General features: G+C 39.8%; 1 protein-coding gene across 1 annotated transcript in view; it reads right to left on the reverse strand.

Moving 5' to 3' along the window:
• TRPM6 (transient receptor potential cation channel subfamily M member 6) overlaps positions 1–22,890 on the reverse strand; it is a 225,216-nt gene that overhangs the window by 130,992 nt on the left and 71,334 nt on the right. The window contains exons 2-8 of the mRNA XM_056523253.1: positions 15,032–15,111; positions 14,849–14,887; positions 9,020–9,200; positions 8,544–8,757; positions 4,493–4,617; positions 4,158–4,329; positions 2,162–2,336 (exon numbers count right to left, since the gene is read on the reverse strand). Coding sequence (XP_056379228.1) covers positions 2,162–2,336; positions 4,158–4,329; positions 4,493–4,617; positions 8,544–8,757; positions 9,020–9,200; positions 14,849–14,887; positions 15,032–15,111 — 986 coding nt within the window. The remainder of the gene's footprint in view (positions 1–2,161; positions 2,337–4,157; positions 4,330–4,492; positions 4,618–8,543; positions 8,758–9,019; positions 9,201–14,848; positions 14,888–15,031; positions 15,112–22,890) is intronic.

Raw genomic sequence — 22,890 nt, forward strand, 5'->3', positions numbered from 1 at the left:
CGATCACCGGGACAGGACCCCAGCACTCTTACGAATGAAAAGAGTGCTTGCCAGTTGCAGCATGCGCTCCTCACTGAGCGCCGGGGTCCCAGAGGTCAGACCCCCGCGATCAGCTACTTAAAGGGGTATTCCAGGCAAAAACTTTTTTTTATATATCAACTGGCTCTGGAAAGTTAAACAGATTTGTAAATTACAAATTTGCAAATCTTAATCTTAATCCTTCCATTAGTTATTAGCTTCTGAAGTTGAGTTGCTGTTTTCTGTCTAACTGCTTTCTGATGACTCATGTCCCGGGAGCTGTCCAGCTCCTATGGGGATATTCTCCCATCATGCAAGGGATATTCGCCCATCATGCACAGCTCTCGGGAGGTGACATCATCATTGAGCAGTTAGACAGAAAACTTCAGAAGCTAATAACTATTGGAAGGATTAAGTATTTGCCTGGAATACCCCTTTAAGTTTTTTTTTTTGCGGGCGATCTCCTTTAATGGACCATACAAGAAATCATGGCTGCCTCCTACTTATTTATAATCTCCTTCTGGATCTGTATATATTTCCAATCAGGTCCTGAACCAGGTGGTACTTCATTGCAGGTGACAGCTTTTTCAATGATCTAGATTTTTTTTAAAATGATGAAGAATTAAGTTTTAAACAGTTCTTTAAAAAGGTTATGCCACCCATAACAAATTCCAGGCAGGTTGCAGACATATTCCCTACCATAGTACTGTAACTCTGTATGCTCACATTGGCTGCTATGCAGGAGAACAAAAACAACAAGAGCTTAAAAGGATAGTAAAAGGGGAAACTTCGGCCAAATCTTTTCTTTCTCCTATATTCCCGGGCTGCTGGAATAAAAATAATAAACCTCATCTCCAGTCCCGATCTTCTTCTGGCTTTTGGCCCCTGACACGTCACACTTCACTCAGCTAATTGCTGCCCGCAGCTATGTCCCTCTTCGGCCAGTGATAGGCTGAGCGTCAGTGTTTTGCAACAGGCCCAGACACCAGGAAGAAGGCACAGCAGGCTGCTGCTCAGTTTATAACCAGCCGAGGTGGGACACTGCTGTGGCCAGTGATTAGTTAAGCGCAGTGTGACATGTTGGGCCCCAAAAGCCGGAAAGGGTCGGTAAGTAAAAGTTTATTATTTTTATTGCAGAATCCCAACTATATAGGAGACACACATACCTATGCTGGAGTTCCCTATTAATTTCTAGAATTACAGCAAGGATCATAGGCAGAACTAAAGTCCTGCAAGAACGCATGGGAGTTCCTGCACTTTTTCCATAACAGGAACACTGTTCCCATTAGCAGGAGTCCTGCAAGACCAGCCCTTGAGTGGAAACTTGAGTTCCCACATTTTTTTTCCAAGGACTTGGCCCCTGATAGTAAGGGTATGTTTATACGTAGTGTATACACTGCGGATTTCATGCATAAAATCTGCCCCCAGTACTGCAGATGTTATGCTGAGGAGTTTATGCTGCATCAAATGAATGAAAGTATAATAAAGTGAATATTAAAGTGTGCAGATTTTACACACAGATTTTACTTCGTATGTAGCAGATTTTCTAAATTTAGTTTACCTCAATATGGTTGTAAGCTATCAGGAATAGGGTATGTTCTATCTATTGAGGTATTAGGATTGTTCCTTATTGGTTTTATGGTTAAATTTGACACAAAAGAGCTCTAGGAACACTTGCAAAAAAATACAGTAATACTGTGGGACAACAGCATAGTGATTTGGCAACATTTGAAGATAAAAGAAAAGCTTTTCTACTTGCAAAGCGGCTTATATGATATTATTTAAAGGGGTACTCCGGTGGAAAATCTCTCTGCTGACACCTCTGTCAAAGTCAGGAACTGTCCAGAGCAGGATAGGTTTGCTATGGGCATTTGTTCCTGCTCTGGACAGTTCCTGACATGGACCAAGGTGTCAGCAGAGAGCACTGTGGTCAGACTTTAAATAACTATACAACTTCCTCTGGAGCATACAGCAGCTGATAAGTAATGGAAGAATTAACATTTTTTTTAATAAAAGTAATTTACAAATCTGTTTAACTTTCTGGCACCAGTTGATTAAAAAAAAAATTGCTTTCCACCGGAGTACCCCTTTAATGATGCTAAATCCCATTCAGCAAATAAATGAAGAATGTAAACTATTTTACCTTTTGTCGGCTGTGTGCTTGTGTGTGAACGCCAAGATATCTGCCGCTCTCCCTGTCCCCTCACAAACCACCACAGGAATAGATGGAGTGCTGCGGACATATTCCCACACCATCAAGATAACATTTGGACCTCCTTCTACAACTATGCCGACTACAGGAACACCTTGTCCCATTCCTGTCGAACAAACATTGATAGCTGTTTATTTACAAATATATGTATAATAGGGTATCTGTAATAAGTATGGTATAGGGTATCTGTAATCTGCATAAATCCAAACTGGGCTTTGGTGATAGTTATTACATGTACATAGAGTGGAATTGCATATAAGAGGTGGTGGAATGTCTAGGGAAAATTTTTTATGTATAAAAATACAATTAAAATGTTATCAGAATTCCTGGTGGATACTGTTAACTTTGCAATTTACAGTAAAGGCGCCCATAAACCTTTAACAGCTGTCGATGTGTAAAAGGGGTCTAACTTATCTCTCTTAGTATGCTTAAAGGGGTACTCCACTGAAATTTTTTACCTCCATTTGCCTACGCTGCCACAATTAAAAAATATAAACCTTGACTTACCTCTCGTCACTCTCCCAATGTCACCAGTATCGATGTTCAGACCTATGGTGTGGTCCTCTCCCTGCTTCTGGGGCTTGTTATGTAATACTGCACCTCAGCAGCGGTGTGATGCATTGAGCCTCGATCTCAGTCTTTTTCCTGGTGTTCAAGCCCAATACATCACAAATCATTGACTGAGACGGGACATGGCTGTGGCCGTTGATTAGCTATGCTGCAGTGTCACATGTCAGGCCCCAGAAGTAGAAAGAAAATGGTATTGAAGGATGGGACAGTGATACCGGCAGCACGGCAGTATTTGGTCAGTGATTTGCATCACTATTTTTAAGCAATAATAAAAAGTGGGTCCACGGCTGAGGGTAGTTGGGATTCTGTGAAAGGTAGTGGTATAGCAGGCCGATTCTTAATAGTATAGTGGTGTCACATACTGGCAGGACTGGTAGTGGATCCTCTTGACCAGAGAGGCGATGGCGCGGGTTGTACCACAAGGCGGGGTGAACTTGCTGCGGCGGTAACCACCAGGTCGTATCCTCCATTAGCAACTCGACCTCTCTGGCAGCTGATATGGCGTGGTACACAGGAAGCAGGCAAGAGCATAGTCGGACGAAGCAGAGGTCAGGGCAGGCGGCAAGGGTTCAAAGGCGAGTAGGCGGTAGCAACGGGTTCGGCAACAGGCAAGGCAATACACACAATATGGAACGCTTTCTCAGAGGCACTAGGGCACAAAGATCCAGCAAGGGCAGGAAGGGGCAGGTAACTTTTATGGGGAAGGAGCAGGGAACAATTAGCCAGCGCACCAATCAATGGTGCGCTGGCCCTTTAAATTTACTGAAGGCGGCGCACGCGCACCCTAGAGAGCGGGGCCGCGCGTGCCGAGAAGCAAAGTGAGTCGGCGTATGGAGCGAGGTGCAGGGTGAGTTAGACAGGGATGCGGCGCGTGAGCGGGGACCAGCCATCACGACAGCCACGTCCTTGACACAAGGAATCCCGTGCTCCCGGTCGGTATGTCCGAGAGGGAGACGCCGGGATCCCGGGGAGGAGAGAACGTGGGCGCTCCAGTCCGGAGGCGGGGACCAGAGCGCTCGCTGTGACAAGTGGTGTATAGTGGTATAAAGATGCAGACCGATTTATATATTTTGTGACTAGTGCAAGACTGTAAGTTCCATAAGGTAGGGTAGACTGTGGCAGAGAGTACTTCTTAGAGACTCATAGTTCAAGGTCCCTAGTTAACAGGCCACCGCTATTCTTCTCAACCTTTAATGCACATGTACACTTGGCTTGAAGCTGATATCAGGGACACCCTCATACACATTAGGATGGTTACTGGTTAGCCATCATATGATTGATCTGGACTTTTACTAAAGACAATTCCATAAGTAAGGTTGTAATATATAATTCAGGTATAGAGCAGTTATGGACTTACTGGTATGTATTTTCTGAAGAGATATGTATTCCTCAAGGTTTCTTCTCAGTTTCATTTCGTTTCCATATTTTCCGGCAGTGCCATCGTCCACCATGATGAAGTGGGAATGCATAGTGTTCAGAGTGGTGAGCTTACTCAGTGGGTTAACCAGTGTTTGATAAAGGCAGACTGCCTGGAATTGGAGCATACATTTTTTATCGAAACCTAAAGCTTTCTGCAGTTTTTCAAACATCACTTTAGTTTATTTACAGCATAAACCATCTCTAGTAACCAATAAAATATGAAAGGAGAGAAATTCAAGGATATAAAACACAATCAATATGTACAGTACTCACATCTTTTCCAATAAGATCCTTTTGATTCTCAATGACTCCCCAGGGTGGAATCCCGATGGCACATATTTTTCTTAAGTGCTGGGAAGCATGGGCTTTTATGGCATCACCTACATGTCTGGACACTCCTGGAAAGTTGAAATGCAAATAATATATTCTCAAAGATCTGTTTAGTAACATGATCTGTTTGATCTCTACAAACCATTCCTACAAAAAAATAAAGCCCACACACATTTAAGAGGAAATACACAAATGTTTTATGCCTTTGAAGATACATTACTAATGGTTGGGGTTAAGACTGCAATGCAAGGAGCATAAAAAAAATTGATGATTTTTATGCAAACTTCTGTTATGTGCATAAAATGTAACAACTTTTTGCCGCTTTGCACCATGCTTGATAAGTGGGTGGTGTTTGCGCAAAAGGGGCATGGCCTTCTCTACATACAACATTTTCAGACTTCTTTTCAGGCTTTTTTCAGCTATATTTTATTTTCAGCTTTTTTTTACCTGTACATAGTAAATGCACTGAAATATGTGCCATAATACAACCATATTTTGGCGTCATAAACAGCAAAGCTGGAGTAGATTTCTAAAGCTGTTGAACAGGGAGGCTTTACATGTGCCTGGATTGATCAAGAGGCGGGTATGTCTCTTAAAAAAAACTAGTGCGGTCCTACACTGGGGAGGGTTACCTAAGTTCAGCATGTGAAACGCCCAAAAAAGCCTGAAGAACTATAAAAAAATGCCAAAATGTGTATGTAAAGGAGGCCTAATACCTCCAGCAGACATTACCATTTATAGACAAAGACCAAGGCTAAGTGTTAAACTATGTTCTCATTATATTTTCCCCTTATACTCGCAGTATATGTTGGCAACCAGTTAAAGGGGTTGCTTACATTGACCAAAGCGCACTCCCTACTGAGTTTATTAGGCCATCAAAGTTGACAAGTGACCATGTTCAGTCCATTTTCTAAATGTGAATGGCAATTTTTCGGGACTTAACAGTACAGTTTTGAGTCACACAAAATTAACGTATACATTTGGAAAATTGACTGAATGTAGTCACTACTTGGCTAACCTTCATGGGCCCATTAGGAGTACGATGTTTTCTGGATAGTATCTGAGTGTTTTCTATGGAGTAATATCATACTGCAAAGAGCATGTATGTAACTGTTTGTAAATGTTATATATATGTAAATGTTTTGAATATATATTACAAGGGTTTTATCATAAGTTAATTTGTTATAAGAGAATGCAAGGTACTTTTTATCTTTGCACACTTTAAAAATATTGTACAAAAGTGATCCAATTTTACATACAAGGGGGTGGGGGATATTCTAAGACCAGCATACCACACACCAGTATTAAAGGGGTACTCAGCTGGAAAACAATGTTTTTTAAATCAACTGGTGCCAGAAAGTTAAACAGATTTGTAATTTACTTCTATTTAAAAAGCTTAATCCCTCCAGTATTTATCAGCTGCTGTATACTATAGAGGAAGTTCTTTTCTTTTTGAATTTCTTTTCTGTCTGACCACAGTGCTCTCTGCTGACACCTCTGTACATGTCAGGAACTGTCCAGAGCAGGACCAAATCCCCAACTGTCCTGCTCTGGACAGTTCCTGCCATAGACAGAGGTGGCAGCAGAGAGCACTGTGGTCAGACAGAAAAGGACAACTCAACTTGCTCTTTAGTATACAGCAGCTGATAAGTACTGGAAGGATTATGATTTTTATACAGAAGAAGTTTACAAATCTGTTTAACTTTCTGGAGCCAGTTCATAAAAAAAAATTGTTCTCCACTGGAGTATCCCTTTAAGTAAACCCCCGCTGGTGTAGGATTGTACTGGATTTTAATAAATCCAGGAGTGAATTGTAGTAAATTCGGCATGCGGGGGCAGCCACGCCTTCTGCTCTAGACTTGCATACATTTTCACAAGAATTTATGCCTTCTAGCAAATTGTAGTACATTCGGTGTGAAAAGATGGACACGCCCCTTTGAGTGAAGCCACGCCTCCTTTGGGGAAATCTCCCCTCCCCACCCACTTAGCAAGCGCCACAGAGATTGGTGAAAAGGCACAAAATTTGGCCACTTTTTACCAATCTGTACCAGGTACAGCATTTTATAAATTCCCGTCAAAATCTTCTAGTTAAATCACTGAAGCGGTTTACACAAGGTTGGCTTTTGCTAACCTATGCAAGGGCAATGAGCTTGGGAAAAACAAAAGAAAAGTATAGTGACACCCACAACATCATTTCTTATTGGTAACTAGGTCCAGTAAAATGTAACTGAGCAAACATCTAGAAGTATACAGTACCTGATGCTTATCTGTTAACACCATGGATTAAACAAGACTAAAACAACATATGGAAACCAAAGAAGATTAGTGATGCCTCTGTTGGATCAAATAACCTTATGTATGAATAGTAACGCAGGCTAAAGGGACTACTTACATCCACATTGCACTATGCACACTTTATTGTTTATTTGGTGAGAGATAACTGACATTATATTTGCAGAACAAGGTTATAATAGGTAAGGAGAGGCTGTAAGCTCTTTGGAGGATCAACGCTATCTATCCTATTGTGTCTTCATATTATTTAAAGGTTATAATAAGATAAAATATGTATGCACTGTATTTCATATACAGGCTCAGCAGGAGGGATTCGCACTTTGTGAGCCTTTATATTATTATTACAGTGTTTGGTTACAATAACATAAGCCAATATTTTCTGCAGAGGATTCCAGAAGACACATGGGACTATATGCATAGGTGTGGTAGTTATTATTGTAAATCTACCTACTACTCCACGTCAGTGTCCCTAGAATTCCAATTAATTTGACATCTCAATAGCTACATTTCTGGCCCCTGAAAAAAGCCATGCAGTGAGTGTAATCCCAGCCTAAAACTCTTCTTATATGGATTAAAGAGTAATGGTTCCTCTCTGGTGAAACTTAAAATCCTGCATAAGAATTCTATTGTCCAAATTGCTTCATGGGTGTAAAATCCACCAGATTGCAATACAAGATACTACCCATAAAAATGTGCCCCTTTTTCTCGTAACCTGCACAAAAATTACCAGTATCCAGGTGTTATAGATAGCAAGAGAGAAACATAGGAGGAATGCATAATGGTCTGGAGGAAAGAGGAAACTTAAAGGGGTACTCCGCTGCTCAGTGTTTGGAACAAACTGTTCTGAACGCCAGATCCGGCATCGGGAGCTTGTGACGCCCCGCCCTCAATGCAAGTCTACGGGAGGGGGCTTGACTTGCATTGAGGGGGCAGGGTGTGAAGTCATGAGGGGGGCAAGGCTATGATGTCATGTGCGCCAGGGGGCTTGACTTGCATTGAGGGGGCAGGGTGTGACATCATGAGGGGGGCAAGGCTATGATGTCATGTGCTCCCGGCGCCAGCTCTAGCGTTCGGTACAGTTTGTTTCAAATGCTGAGCAGCTGGAGTACCCCTTTAAAGCTTGTGGACTGCAATAGTAAATCTCCAACAGAATACCCCCTCCCTACCATGTGCCATTTATAATACTGGTGTCTTATTGTGCCATTGGGCGCCAACTTTAGCATGACTGCTAAATATGCACATTCTTGTAGTTACACTTTAACAATTTTATAGTAACCTGTTATGACTTTCATGCTGCCTGAACAACAAACCACCAGAGCAGTCCCTGGTACAGTAGCTTCTGCCTGACCCACCAACATTGATAAATTAAGACTGTTGGGCAGAGATAAATTGCTAGGGACCACCCCAATGACTTTAATCCCAGGAAGCATAAAAGTGATGACAGGTTTACTTTAAAGGAAATGACCATGTGCCATAATGTCTATATGACCCTCTAAGAATCCCCCTCTTTGAGCCAAACCTGAGACCCACTGAGTATCAGAGAAAACTGCTCTAGTGGATCTGTCCCGTTCATGCATTACATGGAGGGCTATTTATTTGAAGTTCTGCCATACCTTTGCATGCATTCACAACTTATTTTAATAATAACAACAGTTCTGTCACATGAAGTTATACAGAAATATATAAAGTAGGTAACAAATACCTATATTAATGCCTTCTGTCAGGATCCATGCCCCGGTAGTCTCTGCAGCTTTTACCAAGCCTTTGCCAAAGACCTGCTTGACTTTTGAAGGAAGCTTAAAATTCTGGACCCCTCCGTGGACAGAAATCACTAGTTTGGGAAGTTCCATCTGCCATTCTTTTATCATCAGTTGCATCAGTTGGTCCGAAGAGGTGTCAAAGGATACTCTTATATACTGAGAACAAAAATCAGGTAGTCTAGTCAGACATTCATGTCAAGCCTCCAACAAAGGCTGCTGTCAGCCACTATATTGTTTCTGTTGCTTCTATTGACTTGAGCTGTCCCTGCAACCGCAGATAGTCAGAATTTTATCATTTTATTATGGGGAAATGTTTTTTTTTTTTTTTTTTACACTTATCTATACCTTAAAATTAGTCACGTATGATTTATGCAAGAAATTTGAGGGGAAAAGAAAAGACTAAAGTCCCATGTAGTACCTTTGCGTGGTATGTGTGATGACCATCCTGGAAATTAATAGTGCCAAAAGCATCTGTGGGGGTGGTCTTTGTATGCTTCTGCACTGACCATTCTTCATCATTTACTTCCTGAGGTGTAGTATATATTGGCCAGTCATAATCTATTCCAGGGTGGTCTCCAATTAACCTTCCACAGCAACACCTAAAAACACACATAATTTATAATCAGAAACGTATTGGATTGTTCTAAAAGTCCTGGGCTGTGGACATGTGGAAGCGGCGTGAGCTGTGAAATGGACGTTTCTTCTCTCCCTCCCGACGCCTGTATATACCTCTACCGGAATTAAAGACTTTTAACTGCATCCAGACCAAGTGCCGTGAGTTTTTTCCTACTATTACATTATGGGACTATAAAATTTTTAGTTTAGGCATATGTTTGTATTTTCCTCTATTAATTTCTTGACTTGTACATACTTATTGTATGTTAACTATTTTTTTTAGTTTTGAGTAGGCTTAGCTCCACGCTTGAAGTAAATATTTTGTTTGTTTCAATGTAGAAGTGGTAAAAATCACTGTAAATTTGTACCAACATTTACATAGCCATAAATGGAATCAAAATCAATGGGAAATATAAAGGAAGGACTTTTCCTTAATGCTGGATCCGCTTCTGGTGATGAAAAAAAACTAAAACAAACATCTTACACACACATTTATTTTGATGCAGATTTGTCAAGGATTTGCTTTAAGATCTGCAGCTGCCATTATCCTTATATCTTTTTCATAAGACCCAAAGGTTGGGTTTAATGCACAATAGTTAATAAATAGCAAAATTCTGGAATCTCTTTATTGGAATCACAGTCAGTATAGCGGTAACAATTGCACCAGGCTTTGCAGGCTCTGCATGCTGCGCTCTTGTTAGTTAGGAGTTACAGCCTGGTGCCAATCAGCAGTTGAACTAGGGGATTTAGATTTCTCCTCAGCCCACTGACTCTTGCTCTTGATTTTAGCTTTGTCTTAATTTTAGTCTTATCTATTTCAGTTCAGTCTGTGTTTGCCATGGCTTTGTAGTTCTGACACATTTTTCTAGTTTTTAGCATAGTCCTGTTTGTCTTGTGATTTGTCTGTACGTATGGTCATTTTATCCTGTATAGCTAGTAATCTGCTACCTGTTTCTTGACTTCTTACCCTCGGTATCGGTTCTGATACATTTCTTTCTTCTTTGCCCTTAGCCTTGTGTGTAGTATCTCTGCCTTTCCTTGTTTAAACCTGAACCTGTTTCCTGACTTGTCTGACCTGTTTGTTTTTTGTACATCAACAAAGTATAGGTCCTGATCCATTGCTTTCTGCTTAGTCCCAGTCTTATGTGTTAGAGCTTTATCTTGTTTTTTTAACCTGAACTTGTATCCTTGCTTGTTTTGTACCACACAATAGTATAGTGCTCTAGCTTCAGTTACCTGTTCCCTCACCTTCATTAATGGTAAACCTGAATCTGCTGCTATATCTTCTTATATGACTAAACATGTTTGTCATTACTCTCATGCCTACTGTATTACTTTGGTCCTGAAGCTGTTAGTCAGTACTCTATATACCTGCCGTTATATCTTCCCGATATCGCTTTTTATTACTTTCCATACCTGCCGATATATATTACCTTGGTTCCTTTTTTGTTTGCCCTGACCTCTTTCCCTGATCTCCTTATAAATCTGTTTATTACTTTTATTTGTTACACCTCTGCACCTTATATATATAGTTATTCGGTTGTGAATCCGCTGTCTAGGGAGGATATACAAGAAGGCAAGGTAAGAGGCTCTGTGTTATCTCAGGGCTGCACTATTTCCTGCCCTAGGTGACAATAGCACTGCCAAAACATTGCATGTATATTCACGGAAATTGAGCTGTTTTGAGTTGGTGCTGCAGTGTTCTTATGCTGTATGTACATTAGTTACGTTGGGTACTGTCATACTTTTTGTAGGCCCCAAAAATGAATCACTATGTTTAATAGCATGATGTCGGCCATTTTGTGTATAATCTAGGTAGGTCGCAGTTCTGAAGTTTTATCTCTACAAAAAGTGCCAGCCTGAGAGAATGCTTCTTGTCTTCTTAGATATTTACGGCTGTTTAGATAAGGGGGGCCAGTTACATTCTCTAGACATTCACACATCTGTGTTAGCGAATCATCCATTGTATTATTATCTTTCCAATAAATTTGGATGTCTAGTTGGTGATTCTATGTCTATGAGAATCCAAGTTTAATTACTTATATGTGTCACACCTATTACATTATGGCTCCATACGTCAAGTGGGGAATTAATACTAGTTATTGACAGTTAACCCTTAATGGTAATGATGCTAATTGCTTATGCAATAGCACCCCCAAGCGTATGGGCAGTTGACATTACACCGACAGGAAAGGCATTATGGGTGATATACTCAATGCATTATGGGTATTATAGTGAAGTCATAGTCATTACCATATGTACACACCCAACCTACATTTACTGGGGAATTCCAAATTAGGAGGGTGTGTCTAACTAATTAAAAAGTCTGGTAAACCAGATGTTAGATACTGTACTGTAAACTGGACTGTAGACTGTAGGCTGTAGAGAACACACAAAGACACAGGAAAGAGGTCCAACCAGGTGGGAAAGCCATGATGATGAGATGGACCGTTTAATTTTCCTAGGACCCAAGCGAGGTTCTTACATAGACTTGGTAAGAGACACAAAAATGGTATTCCATTTAATTAAGACCAATTGGGATAATGCGGATGGAATTATACCATTTAGATTGGCGAATAAATTAATTAAATAATTAATTGTCTCCATATTGAGATTATAGGATTTTAGGATTATAGGTTTTAGGATATTGTGAGACTTCATTCTACCTGCAGAAGAATCAAGACTCAATCTATCAAAGCATTAAATAATTGCTTAGATATTGATAGAATTCCTACTCTCCAAACTAAGTGTTATAAGTATATTTCCCACACAGGAAACTTGTTTCAAGTTCTTCCTCTTAAAATATAGTCTAGCGAGATCATAAACCTCTGCTATTTGTCTTAATGTCTTACCAAGATCATTTATATAAAATAGTCCAGAATGAGGTGGAAGTTTATCATAGTTCTTCCATGTTTATATATCCTTAGATGGATTTGCTCATTCTTGGAAACATGTGATTTGTAGTTGGTTAGAAGGGGGCAGAGTGTATTTAGCATTCCGTATTGATATGGCTATAATTAGATATTGCCCATCTTAATATCATGAGGTTCCTCTGGATAGAGTGAAATGTAACCTTTTTTATTATATGATACTCCTAACCTAGTAGCTTTTGTTTTATTGTAACAAGCTACTTACTACTCACGTGTATTATTCTACTATATGTAGTCAATTAACAAGCTTGTAATGTTTACTAATATATCTAATTGATATTCATTTGCATGTATCATTGTGTTTATTACTCATTTATGTTTATAATCTTTTAACCAATAAATCTGCATACTTTTATGATACTTGGGTATTGTATATTGCAAAATTACATCCTTAAGCGTTAATGTCATCCCGTCATAAAAAAGAACTTGTTGATATCTCAGGAAATAGTCGGACTTGGATGTGAATTGTATTGATTGTCTCTGCCTAAAATTCACCAGGTCATAATGTTGATATTTTTGATCATTTTCACAATTTGAAATTTTTCATAATAATAATTTTTATGACCATAATTCATCATTCATAACTGAGTTATTACAGCATGACAGTACATGGGTGCAAAAATCTGGTTGGAATAATGGATATTCTGTGCATGGTTTATTTCCATGTAAGCCTTAAGGAAACAAGAAGGAAAAAGCATAAGATCTTAACTAAATATCAGACTACCTCTTATCTATAGTGCTTGAATATTTGCTAATTCTGTGAAAGGCATACTTAGTCATATTATAGAGCATGGATGTTGAACTAGGTGATGTTTTTTTTTTTATGTATCCTCCCTAGATTTCAGCTTTAAAGCCTGATTAAATGTCCACTATTGGCAGGCCCTTACTGGAACAAACATACTTACGTGTTTGCTGACAGGAATTATGTGAAGCAAGTCAATGGATAATGGCCAAAACTATAGTATAAATGAGTTGAAGCATTTCAAGTACAATGTCTGTTAATACTCTTAAGTTTCCTAACCATCTGAACAGCCTCCCTAGCGTTCTCAGTTACCTCAAGTGAATGTGACACATTGTTGTTTTTATTTCTGAGACAGATACTGAAACATAGGTATAGATGAGTGGAGTTTACAGAAAAAATAAGCAAGGTTAACTGAGTTGTTCTCATACCCCAAAGAGAATTGCTAGAAAAAGTGAATATGAAAAATAGATTACTCAGTATATCTTCAACATAACACTCAAACGAGTCTATGGTAGATGATTGGTTCAGTTGAAAAAGAATAATGGACTTCCAGACCAATATACTAATAATATAAAATTTAACTACAAAAAATAACGAAATAGATAAAATCAAAAGAAATCAAAAAATCATAGCAGTAGGGCCCATCGGCTGTGCTATATATAAGATGCATAATTAGCATATAACTATCACCAGTATAAGCCTCGTTTGAGCGTTATAGTTGGGACTGAGTAATCTATTTGTCAGATACTGAAACATGTTTGTTTTTTCTCATTTGTTTTTTATTTTTACAGTGCATTATTATGGGGGCAGCCATCTTAGCTGAGCTGCTTTTAACAGCTGCAAGCATCCTTTGTGACCTGTACAGATGTCATTCTAGGTGTGGGTGGGGGAGCTGAGCGGCTATTGTATTGCTTGGCAGCCAGCATGAATACTGATGAATTACAGGATTATTTTATAATATACATGGTAAAATGAAAATTGAGAAAGAACATCACAATCAATAATTTTAACATACAATAACAAACAATAGATCACTTTCTGATGACACATTTCCTTTAACTACAGAGCTTGTTCATTGCAGCAGGATAAGGGCATGTTCACATGGCTAAAATCCACGTTCATTTGGACACAGAGGGGGAGATTTAGTAAAACCTGTCCAGAGGAAAAGCGGAGTTGCCCATAGCAACCAATCAGATTGCGTATTTCATTTTTGAAAAGGTCTCTGAAAAATGATAGAAGCGATCTGATTGGTTTCAATGGGCAACTCAGCTACTTTTCCTCTGGACAGGTTTTGATAAATCTCCCCTATCATCTGCATGATTCCCACATCAAAATTGCATAAAAAACTATTTACCTTTGACTTAAAATTGGAAATTTCAGAACACATTGAAAAATCCATATGATTTTCAAAAGCCCCATTATTAGGCACAGAAAAAAAGGGAGAGGGAAATCTACACAGATCTTTAGAGTAGGGTCACACGTAACAGATCTGCAGTATATTTTACACTGCAGATCTGCCGATGACTCGACCCTATAGTGTGCCTCCGGCCGTGTCTGTCTGATTGGAACGGCAATCCGCTACATGGACCTGAGGGACGCCCCGTACACGAGCAGTGTACTCCGACATTGCAGCCCCTTTTGGCCTAGCTCAGAGAGCTGGGGGAGCGGTGCAATGACTGTGAGTACACTGCGTGTGCATGCCACAACTCATAGGTCCATGTGTGTCTGCTTGTGGCGGCAGATAGCAGATGAGCAGACCGGCACAGCAGGAGGCACACTATAGGATCAGGGCAGCAGCAGATCCAAAGGGTAAAATACGCTGCAAGTCCGTTACATGTGACGCTACCCTTAAAGCAGATTTTTTGTGGATTTTAGAGGCAGAGTTCCCCACCTCTTCAATTTACCATGTTAACAAGTCCTAAGTGTCATAGGCATAGGGGTCCTTTCAAAGGCACATCACCTGATAAGGTTGTGGCACACCTGGCATCCTCCATTGCATCTGTAGAAGAAAAAACACCATGCTGAGATACACAACATAGCAGTGTCTATTATATACTTGTAATACAATTATAAAACAGCAGGAATTTGTTTTATGCATTGCTCATTGGCTAGGACCTCAGGTAATTCTTGTATCATAACATACCTGTGTGGATCTTTGGAAGCCGGTATAATCTTTGAACATTCTCTTTTACAGAAGATTCCTTCAATCCAATATTTCTGGGACTAAAGAATTAAAAAAAAAAAGTCTCAGATTTAGGAAAAAAAAAAGTTACTTTTACTATCCAGTCAAAGAACAAAGTTAATAGGTGTAGAAAGGATGATTTATTCACAGACTTATAGTTCAGGTTGTAATTTTTCATCTCAGAAATCAAAATTCAGAAATCATGTACATAGTAGCTAAACAAATCTGCTGATCTGCACCATCCTGTTATTTCTTCTATTTATTGACAGTCTTCTTAGCATAATACAGCTGTGCATGCCTCATAATATTTAATGGGAACACATCACATTGAAAACATTGTAGTTTAATGATCTATATCTATGCTCAGTCTCTGCTTAGGAGTCCAGTGGGCGGGCCTACTTAGTGGTTAACTATAGAACCATCTGCTCAGCTCCTCCTGCTCTAAAACATAATACCTGGATATAGGACTGTATTTTCACTGAAACAGGTTTCCTTCAAATCCCAGTTCATGGGATGTTGTCCTGTTCTGTCTAGGGACACCCCCAAAACTGCACTGAAACACCCCTTTTATGTAGTTTGAATAAACACCACCCCTTTAGGTGTAGTTTGTGACAATAGGAAATTGTCACAAATCAGCACTGTTAGCAGGCTCTAGGAAAACTCTCTTATGCTAAATTGACACGTGGCATATTTGTTGCAAAAAAAATCTGGGAAAGAAAGAAGTTTCCAACATAACGTCATTTCATTAGTTCCAGAATATAATTTATTAATCTTTGTTCTTAATTAACCCCTTCATAACCCCTCATATTTTGATCTGTAGCATATGTTTTTTTCCTCACAATCTTCGACCCATAATTTTTTTATTTTTCTACTCACAAAGTTTTAAGGCTTATTTTTTTGGGACAAGTGATACTTTTCATTGGAACTCTTTAGTTTAAACGGGTACTCCTGCCCTAAGAGATCTTATCCCCTATCGTGGGGGTCCCGCCACCGCAATATTTTGTGCAGCACCCCGCTATCATCAGCCTCCGGAGTGAACATCGCTTCGGGTCCGATGAATCACGATCACGGGTCTGGAGTATTGTGATGTCACACGGGGGCGGAGCCATCACATCACGATACTCCGGCCCTGTGATCGTGATACATCAGACCCGGAGCGATGTTCGCTCTGGAGGCTGATGATAGAGGGTGCTGCATGAAAGATTGCGGGGGTCCCCAGCGGCGGGACCCTTGCGATCAGGCATCTTAGGGCTGAAGGAACCCTTTGACACAATGTAAACAGAAAAAATATATGTGCAGTGCAAAATCAATTAGGGAATTGCTCAATTTTGTGGGGCAATACATTTTTTTTACAAGAGTTCACAATATGGTTAAAAGTGGTTGCTTCATTCAATGGGTCATATTATGGTTTAAAAAAATAGAATACGTGAAAAAAAAAATTGTTCATTGCCAATTTGCCATGTTTACTTCCAACCCTATAACTTTTTTTTATTTTTGCAACTACTGAGCTGGGTTAGAGTTTATTTTTTGTGCAATTTGCTATAGTATTTAATACTGATAATTTCATGTCGTTTTGGCTTTTTCTTCACTTATTCAGGAAAATATCAGCAATTTTGGCATCTTTTTGGGGTTTGCACCGTTGACCATGCAGGATCAGGAATGTAATAATTTAATAGTTCGGACAATTACGCATGCAGTAATACCTAAACATGTTTTATCTGTAAAATGGAAAAAAGGGGTGATTTCATTTCCCCCATGCTTGCAGAGATGAATGTACCCGATAGGCTGAGTGGAAAGTTCCTTGTGCCATATTTAACTGTGACCTGGATTGTTCGAAATAATCTCTGGTAGACCCATCTAATAGATCTGGCATTTACAAATAGTGCACATGTAGATGGATGACGTGACTGTTTTCAGCTAGGGAGGTGCAGATAAGAAATTTTAAAGTTAATGTATCACCTAGTTTTTTTTCACTGATTAGAACCAAATATTTCAAAATATTTGTCATGAAAGGGCGGCAGGAAGCAGGGAGATAGTGAGCCCTAACTGCCCCAAGAACTGCTGTCCCTTTGTATAGCCCATCCGCCCTAAACAACTAATCGACAACCATGAAGAGGGACCCTATACTGCACTTAAGTGCACGGGCATAAGAATCAAACAAAACAAATCAACTGTACATGTCGGGAAACAAGTTAGAAACATAACGGGAATACGACAAAGCTATAAACAGATTTACCAGGCAGGATATAGCATACAAACAAACAGATCAAGAACCAGGATCAAGATTAACTGCAGAAATGATAATACAAACAAGGCTAGTTATGAGGATAAGTACAAAGTAGACAAAACCACGAGATGCAGGGGATGAACAGGTTAACTGAATGTCAGAACACTAAACGGGTCAGGAAACGGGTCTAGAGCACTGTTCACACTGGACTCCAAACAAGAAACACTAGACATCCCACTCCAATCATGGAGGGACAACAATACTAAAGCCAATTAGGCTCCTAGCTAGTGGGCACACTCATCAGTGTGAACAGGATACTAGCTTAGGAGAGAACAAAAATCCAAGATACAAGAAACAAGAATACAGACACAAGACTAACTCACTCCTAGACAGACGGATTAGCACAAGGCTCAGAACAGGATTCTATCCTAAGAGATCCAGGATGAAACAAGAGTCAAAACAGGACTGACAAAATGCACAGTGTGAATACGGACTCAGGAAACACAAAGCATATGCAAAACGAACAATATAAGAATACCAAAACCGGACAAAGGTACTAAAGCAAGGCAAGCTAAAATCTATATCAAATAACTAGGACATGGAGCCATGACTAACTAAAGAAATTAGTACACAGACATAGCAAAATAATGAAAACTTGGTCTGAGTAACAGGTGTAATTACCAGTCCAGAACAGCACCTGAAGAGGCCTTATATACACTCCCAGTGCTGAAGGGCTGGAAGGTTAACTCTTCTCAAACCATGCAGAATAAACACAGAAACTGTTTAGACAAATAAAATGTCTGAACAGGACCCAAAGCAGAAAAATGCAAAATACAGATAAACGGATATTACAATATTCTTCTTTTCTATTTTATAATTGTGCATTTCTTATTAATGTTTTTTACATCATTATGGGAGCAGCCATCATGTCTAAACTATTTTAACAGCATTTACAGATATGCTTTACAGCTAGCCCCATGGACACCGACACAATAGCTACAATGGGAGCATTTTATAGACATGCTCTGTGATCTGTGCAGAGGTCATCTTACAGGGGGAGGCTGACCTGTGAGCATCAGCTATTGTGTTATATATCTACCTGTATACTGAAGAAAGAAGCAATAAAGATGACAGCACTACCTATTCTGAAGGTTTTATTCAAAAATACGGTGCGATGCAAACAGATTCAGCAGGCATAGATAGGGATGGCAGGGGTATCGGGACACCACTGTTTTGCGCTGCACGCGCGCTTCCACAGTGCCCCAATACCCCTGCCACCCCTGTCCATGTCCATGCCTGCCGAATCTGTTTGCATCACACCGTATATTTTAATAAAGCCTTCAGAATGGCGAGTGCTGTCATCTATATTGCTTCTTTCTTCAGTATTCATTGTATTGTTTTTGAAATGTGCACCACTGCAATCTGAAGAGGTGCAGGTACTATAACGGCCATATCTGCAGTAGATTATTACATTATTCCTAGTGGTGCAAGTGCCGGTACACTACCCATCTCTGTTATGCCATATATCTACTTGTGTCACCTTTTCCTGTAATACTGTCTATAATGATAAGGAGAACATTGCGGATAGGTGATCTGTACTTAAGGCTGGGTTCACATCAGCATCAAGGGCTGTTCAGAGGAGCTCCATTTCCGGAGCCCTGTCAAATGATGGGAGCTGAACAATTTTTAAAAAATACTGCCGATGTTTTTTTTTTGTTTGTTTTTTAATACTTATCTCCTAGAAAAGAAAAAAAAACGGACACCAGATGGAAACCCAAAGGACCCAATTTAAAGTTGATGAGACGGAATGGTTTCTTTAGTGCAACGGACTGTCCAGCTTTGTTGTTTGTCCCTGCTACTGACTCTGCAAAGGAGTCCTCCTAAGGAGCTCCAGGCAGATGTGACCTTAGCCTTAGACTTAGTGGTTAGAAATATAATAACTAAAAGATTTCAGGATTATTTTAAAGGAGTATTCCAGGCGTGTTTTCAAATCAACTAGTGCCAGAAAGTTATAGAGATTTATAAACTGCAAACTATGGGGGAGATTTACTATGTGTGGCCTTTTGATCTGCTGCATATAAATAAAGCTCCACCCATTTTCAGTTTGCTGGATTTCCTAAGACATGCACAACTCTAAGTAAATATTCCAGCTCTATGGTACCATTGCACACAGCGCAGAAATATACTCTAGCTCTGAGCTGGTGTTGTTTTTGCAACTATGGACGTCAAAACTTGACCCTAAAGTCACCCCAGCATGCCCCTTCCATGCAAACCGTGCCCACTTCCAGCAATCTCTCTGCCTCCCACACTCCCCTTTGGCACAATATTCACATTTCTGCGCAAAAATTTACATTTTTGCACAAAGTGTGTGACTTTTGGCATTTCTGGTGTTTTTAGTAAATGTCCCCCTATGCGTATTAAAAAAAAATTAAAGGGGTATTCCAGGAAAAAACTTTTTTTTTCTATAAAAAAAATGGTAATCCTTCCAGTAGTTATCAACTGCTGAAGCTGAGTTGTTCTTTTCTGTCTGACAACAGTGCTCTCTGCTGACACCTCTGCTTGTCTCAGGAATTGTTCAGAGTAGGAGCAAATCCGCATAGAAAACCTCTAAAGCTTCGGACAGTTCCTGAGACAAGCAGAGATGTCAGCAGAGAGCACTGTTATCAGAAAGAAAAGAACCACTCAACTTCAGCAACTGATAACTACTGGAAATATTAAGATTTTTTAATAGAAGTAATTGTACAAATCTGTTTAACTTTCTGGAGTCAGTTGATATAAAAAACTTTTTTTTCCTGGAATACCCTTTAAGCCAGTCCTTATCAGCTGACCTATGCTTTGTAAAAAGTCATGTCGTTTTTTTCCAATCTGACATTGCATTTCCTGCTGCCAGCTATGTCCATGTTGGAAACTGCCCAAAACAGAAGAAAACCTGCAGAGCTAACTTCTCTTGCTCTGGACAGTCCTGTCAAGGACAGGGTGGCATTCATATAACCAGACAAGAAAAATTTAGTCAAAACTATTTTGAATCCAATTTCTTATCCAGCCAAAAATTCCTTTTAATCCCAAAAAAGTCAAGGGGGTCTGTTAGGCTCCAGTGGTATCTATCGTTCAGCAGATTGCCCAACTAAATTTGCCGCTGTAAAAGTTCAGTTGGGAATGAGCCTCCCATGAAGATGTAGCCTAATGAAGCCTAAGCACTATCAAACACTAAGGCTATGTTTACACCTCAGAATGTCCGCACGGAAAATCTCTGTACAGACATTGCACAGACTGTGGGTGCTGGCATAGACAGCTATGCAATCCATTTGGGGTCCGCAGAAAGAATGAGTAGGTTCATTCTTTCTGCAGACACAGAAATCGGAATATCTGCCCCAGAAACATGGCATAGGCCAGAAAGTGGGTGGTATTTTAAATTTTTTTCAAAATCCGTGTGACTTTTTTTCAGTCATTTTCCACTTTTAACAGAAATGTAAAAAAAAAAAAATTCAAACCCCCACCATTTAACAACCAGTATAAAATACATTCATGCATATGAGGGAAAATCTATAAAATCTTACTATGAATAGGTAGAAAAAGGGGGAAACATAATACTGGAGGCCCATACAATCTTTAATATGTACAGCCTAAGAGAATCAATGTACAACCACTTTCTGATATATTCCAAACTATTCCAAAACTTTGGGGTGCAATAGATCTGTTTTACTTAAAGGGGTACTCCGCCCCTAGACATCTTATCCCCTATCCAAAGGATAGGGGATAAGATGTCAGTACACAGCGGTCACGCTGCTGGGGATCCCCGGGATCCCCGCTGTGGCACTGCGCTATCATTACTGCACAGAGCGAGTTCGCTCTGTGCGTAATGACGGGCGATACAGGGGACGGAGCCGCGTGACGTCATGGCTCCGCCCCTCGTGACATCACGGCCCGTCCCCTTAATGCAAGTCTATGGCAGGGGGCGTGACGACCACCACGCCCCCCCCCCCCCCCCCATAGACTTGTATTGAAAGGGGCAGGCCCTGACGGCACGAGGGGCGGAGCCGTGACGTAACGATGCTCCAGCCCCTGTATTGCGCGTCATTACGTGCAGAGCGAACTCGCTCTGTGCTGTAATGAGAGCGCAGTGCCGCAGCGGGGATACCGGGGCTCCCCAGCAGCGGGACCACGGCGTACTGACATCTAATCCCCTATCCTTTGGATAGGGGATAAGATGTCTAGGGGCGGAGTACCCCTTTAATTAAATTTCATCTTCATACATGATTTTTACTAGAAAGTAGAGGTTGTCTAAAAATCATATTTAAAAACAAAGATGATTTTTTTTAGAAATTTTCAAATCAATTTAAGAAGCAGAAATATGTGAATTCCCCCTTTACCGATAATACGGAAATAATAATAATAATAATAATATGTTTCTGTGTATTCTGTAATCAATAAAAGCCATCTTTTATAAAAGGTACCGTAACTTGCCACATAGTTTTTCAGAAAAAGCATTGAGAATATATGTTGCAATACTATTATTTCCAACATCTCAAGCTATGTGCAAACAGACGTGTTACAAATAACCTGTACAAACAGCTCTCCAGACTTCTCCAGAAGAAAAAATAAGTTGTCATAAATAACGTCATAAATAAAACCAATAAAACTTAACCTGCCTTGATCTTTCTGAAAAGGAAAACTTCATAGCCCAGCCCACCAAACTTATTTTTAATGTGTTTTTATTTAAAGGTTTTGCAATAAACAAAAAAAAAAACACAACATTAGAATATGCAAATTCAAGTACAAAGCCCCGGGAAATTTCAACTGAACACAAAATATAGGACGGCAACCATGAGCAGAATTGTCGAGAAAAGAAAGAAAAAATGGGGCCCTAGGGCACAGAACAATGACAAACGTTCAGGGGGAACAATGGGATAAAGGACACAGGGATGGGAAAAAAGATAGCTGCAAATTGTTGAATAAGCCTATAAAAGTCAGAGGTATTTCCACCAAACCTAAAATAAGAAAGAAAAATATATCATTTAGGCCAGAGGAATTGAGAGATATTGTTTGTATTTATCAGTTATCTTTATTTATATTAAAAAAGAAAACACAAACACAAAAGAACATACCATACAAGAGTCTCTACCAGCTGACTCCTTACGTTAATATTCAAAATCACAGAAAAAAATTCCCATAGGGATATGGTTCTGTCATCAGTTTTCTATACCTCAATTATTCAAATTCATACAATGTCCATAGGTTCCAGTGTCTCTGAAATGGCCATAATATGACATGTACTTGGGTCCCCATAAAGCCCTTTGTTTGGCTAAGTTTGGATCTGGGCTGTATTGATTTACAATTCAAAAATCTTGTAAACAACCAAGAAATATTATTCACACAAAGAAAATTCATCAAGAGGACCAAAAGGATCTGCAAGCTATATCCTGTAATATGATATCAGCGGGGCACAGCGTGACACCAACAAAGTATAGTTACAGAGTCTCAGTTATAAGTACCCCCTGCTTCTAGTAACTTACCTGAAAGGGAAGAAGCAACTTTACAACTGAGAAACCTAATCGGTTTATCTACTGTACAAAACAGGATGATTTTTATATCT

Source organism: Hyla sarda, chromosome 1, assembly GCF_029499605.1.
Source record: "Hyla sarda isolate aHylSar1 chromosome 1, aHylSar1.hap1, whole genome shotgun sequence".
In the NCBI taxonomy this organism is placed as follows: domain Eukaryota; kingdom Metazoa; phylum Chordata; class Amphibia; order Anura; family Hylidae; genus Hyla; species Hyla sarda.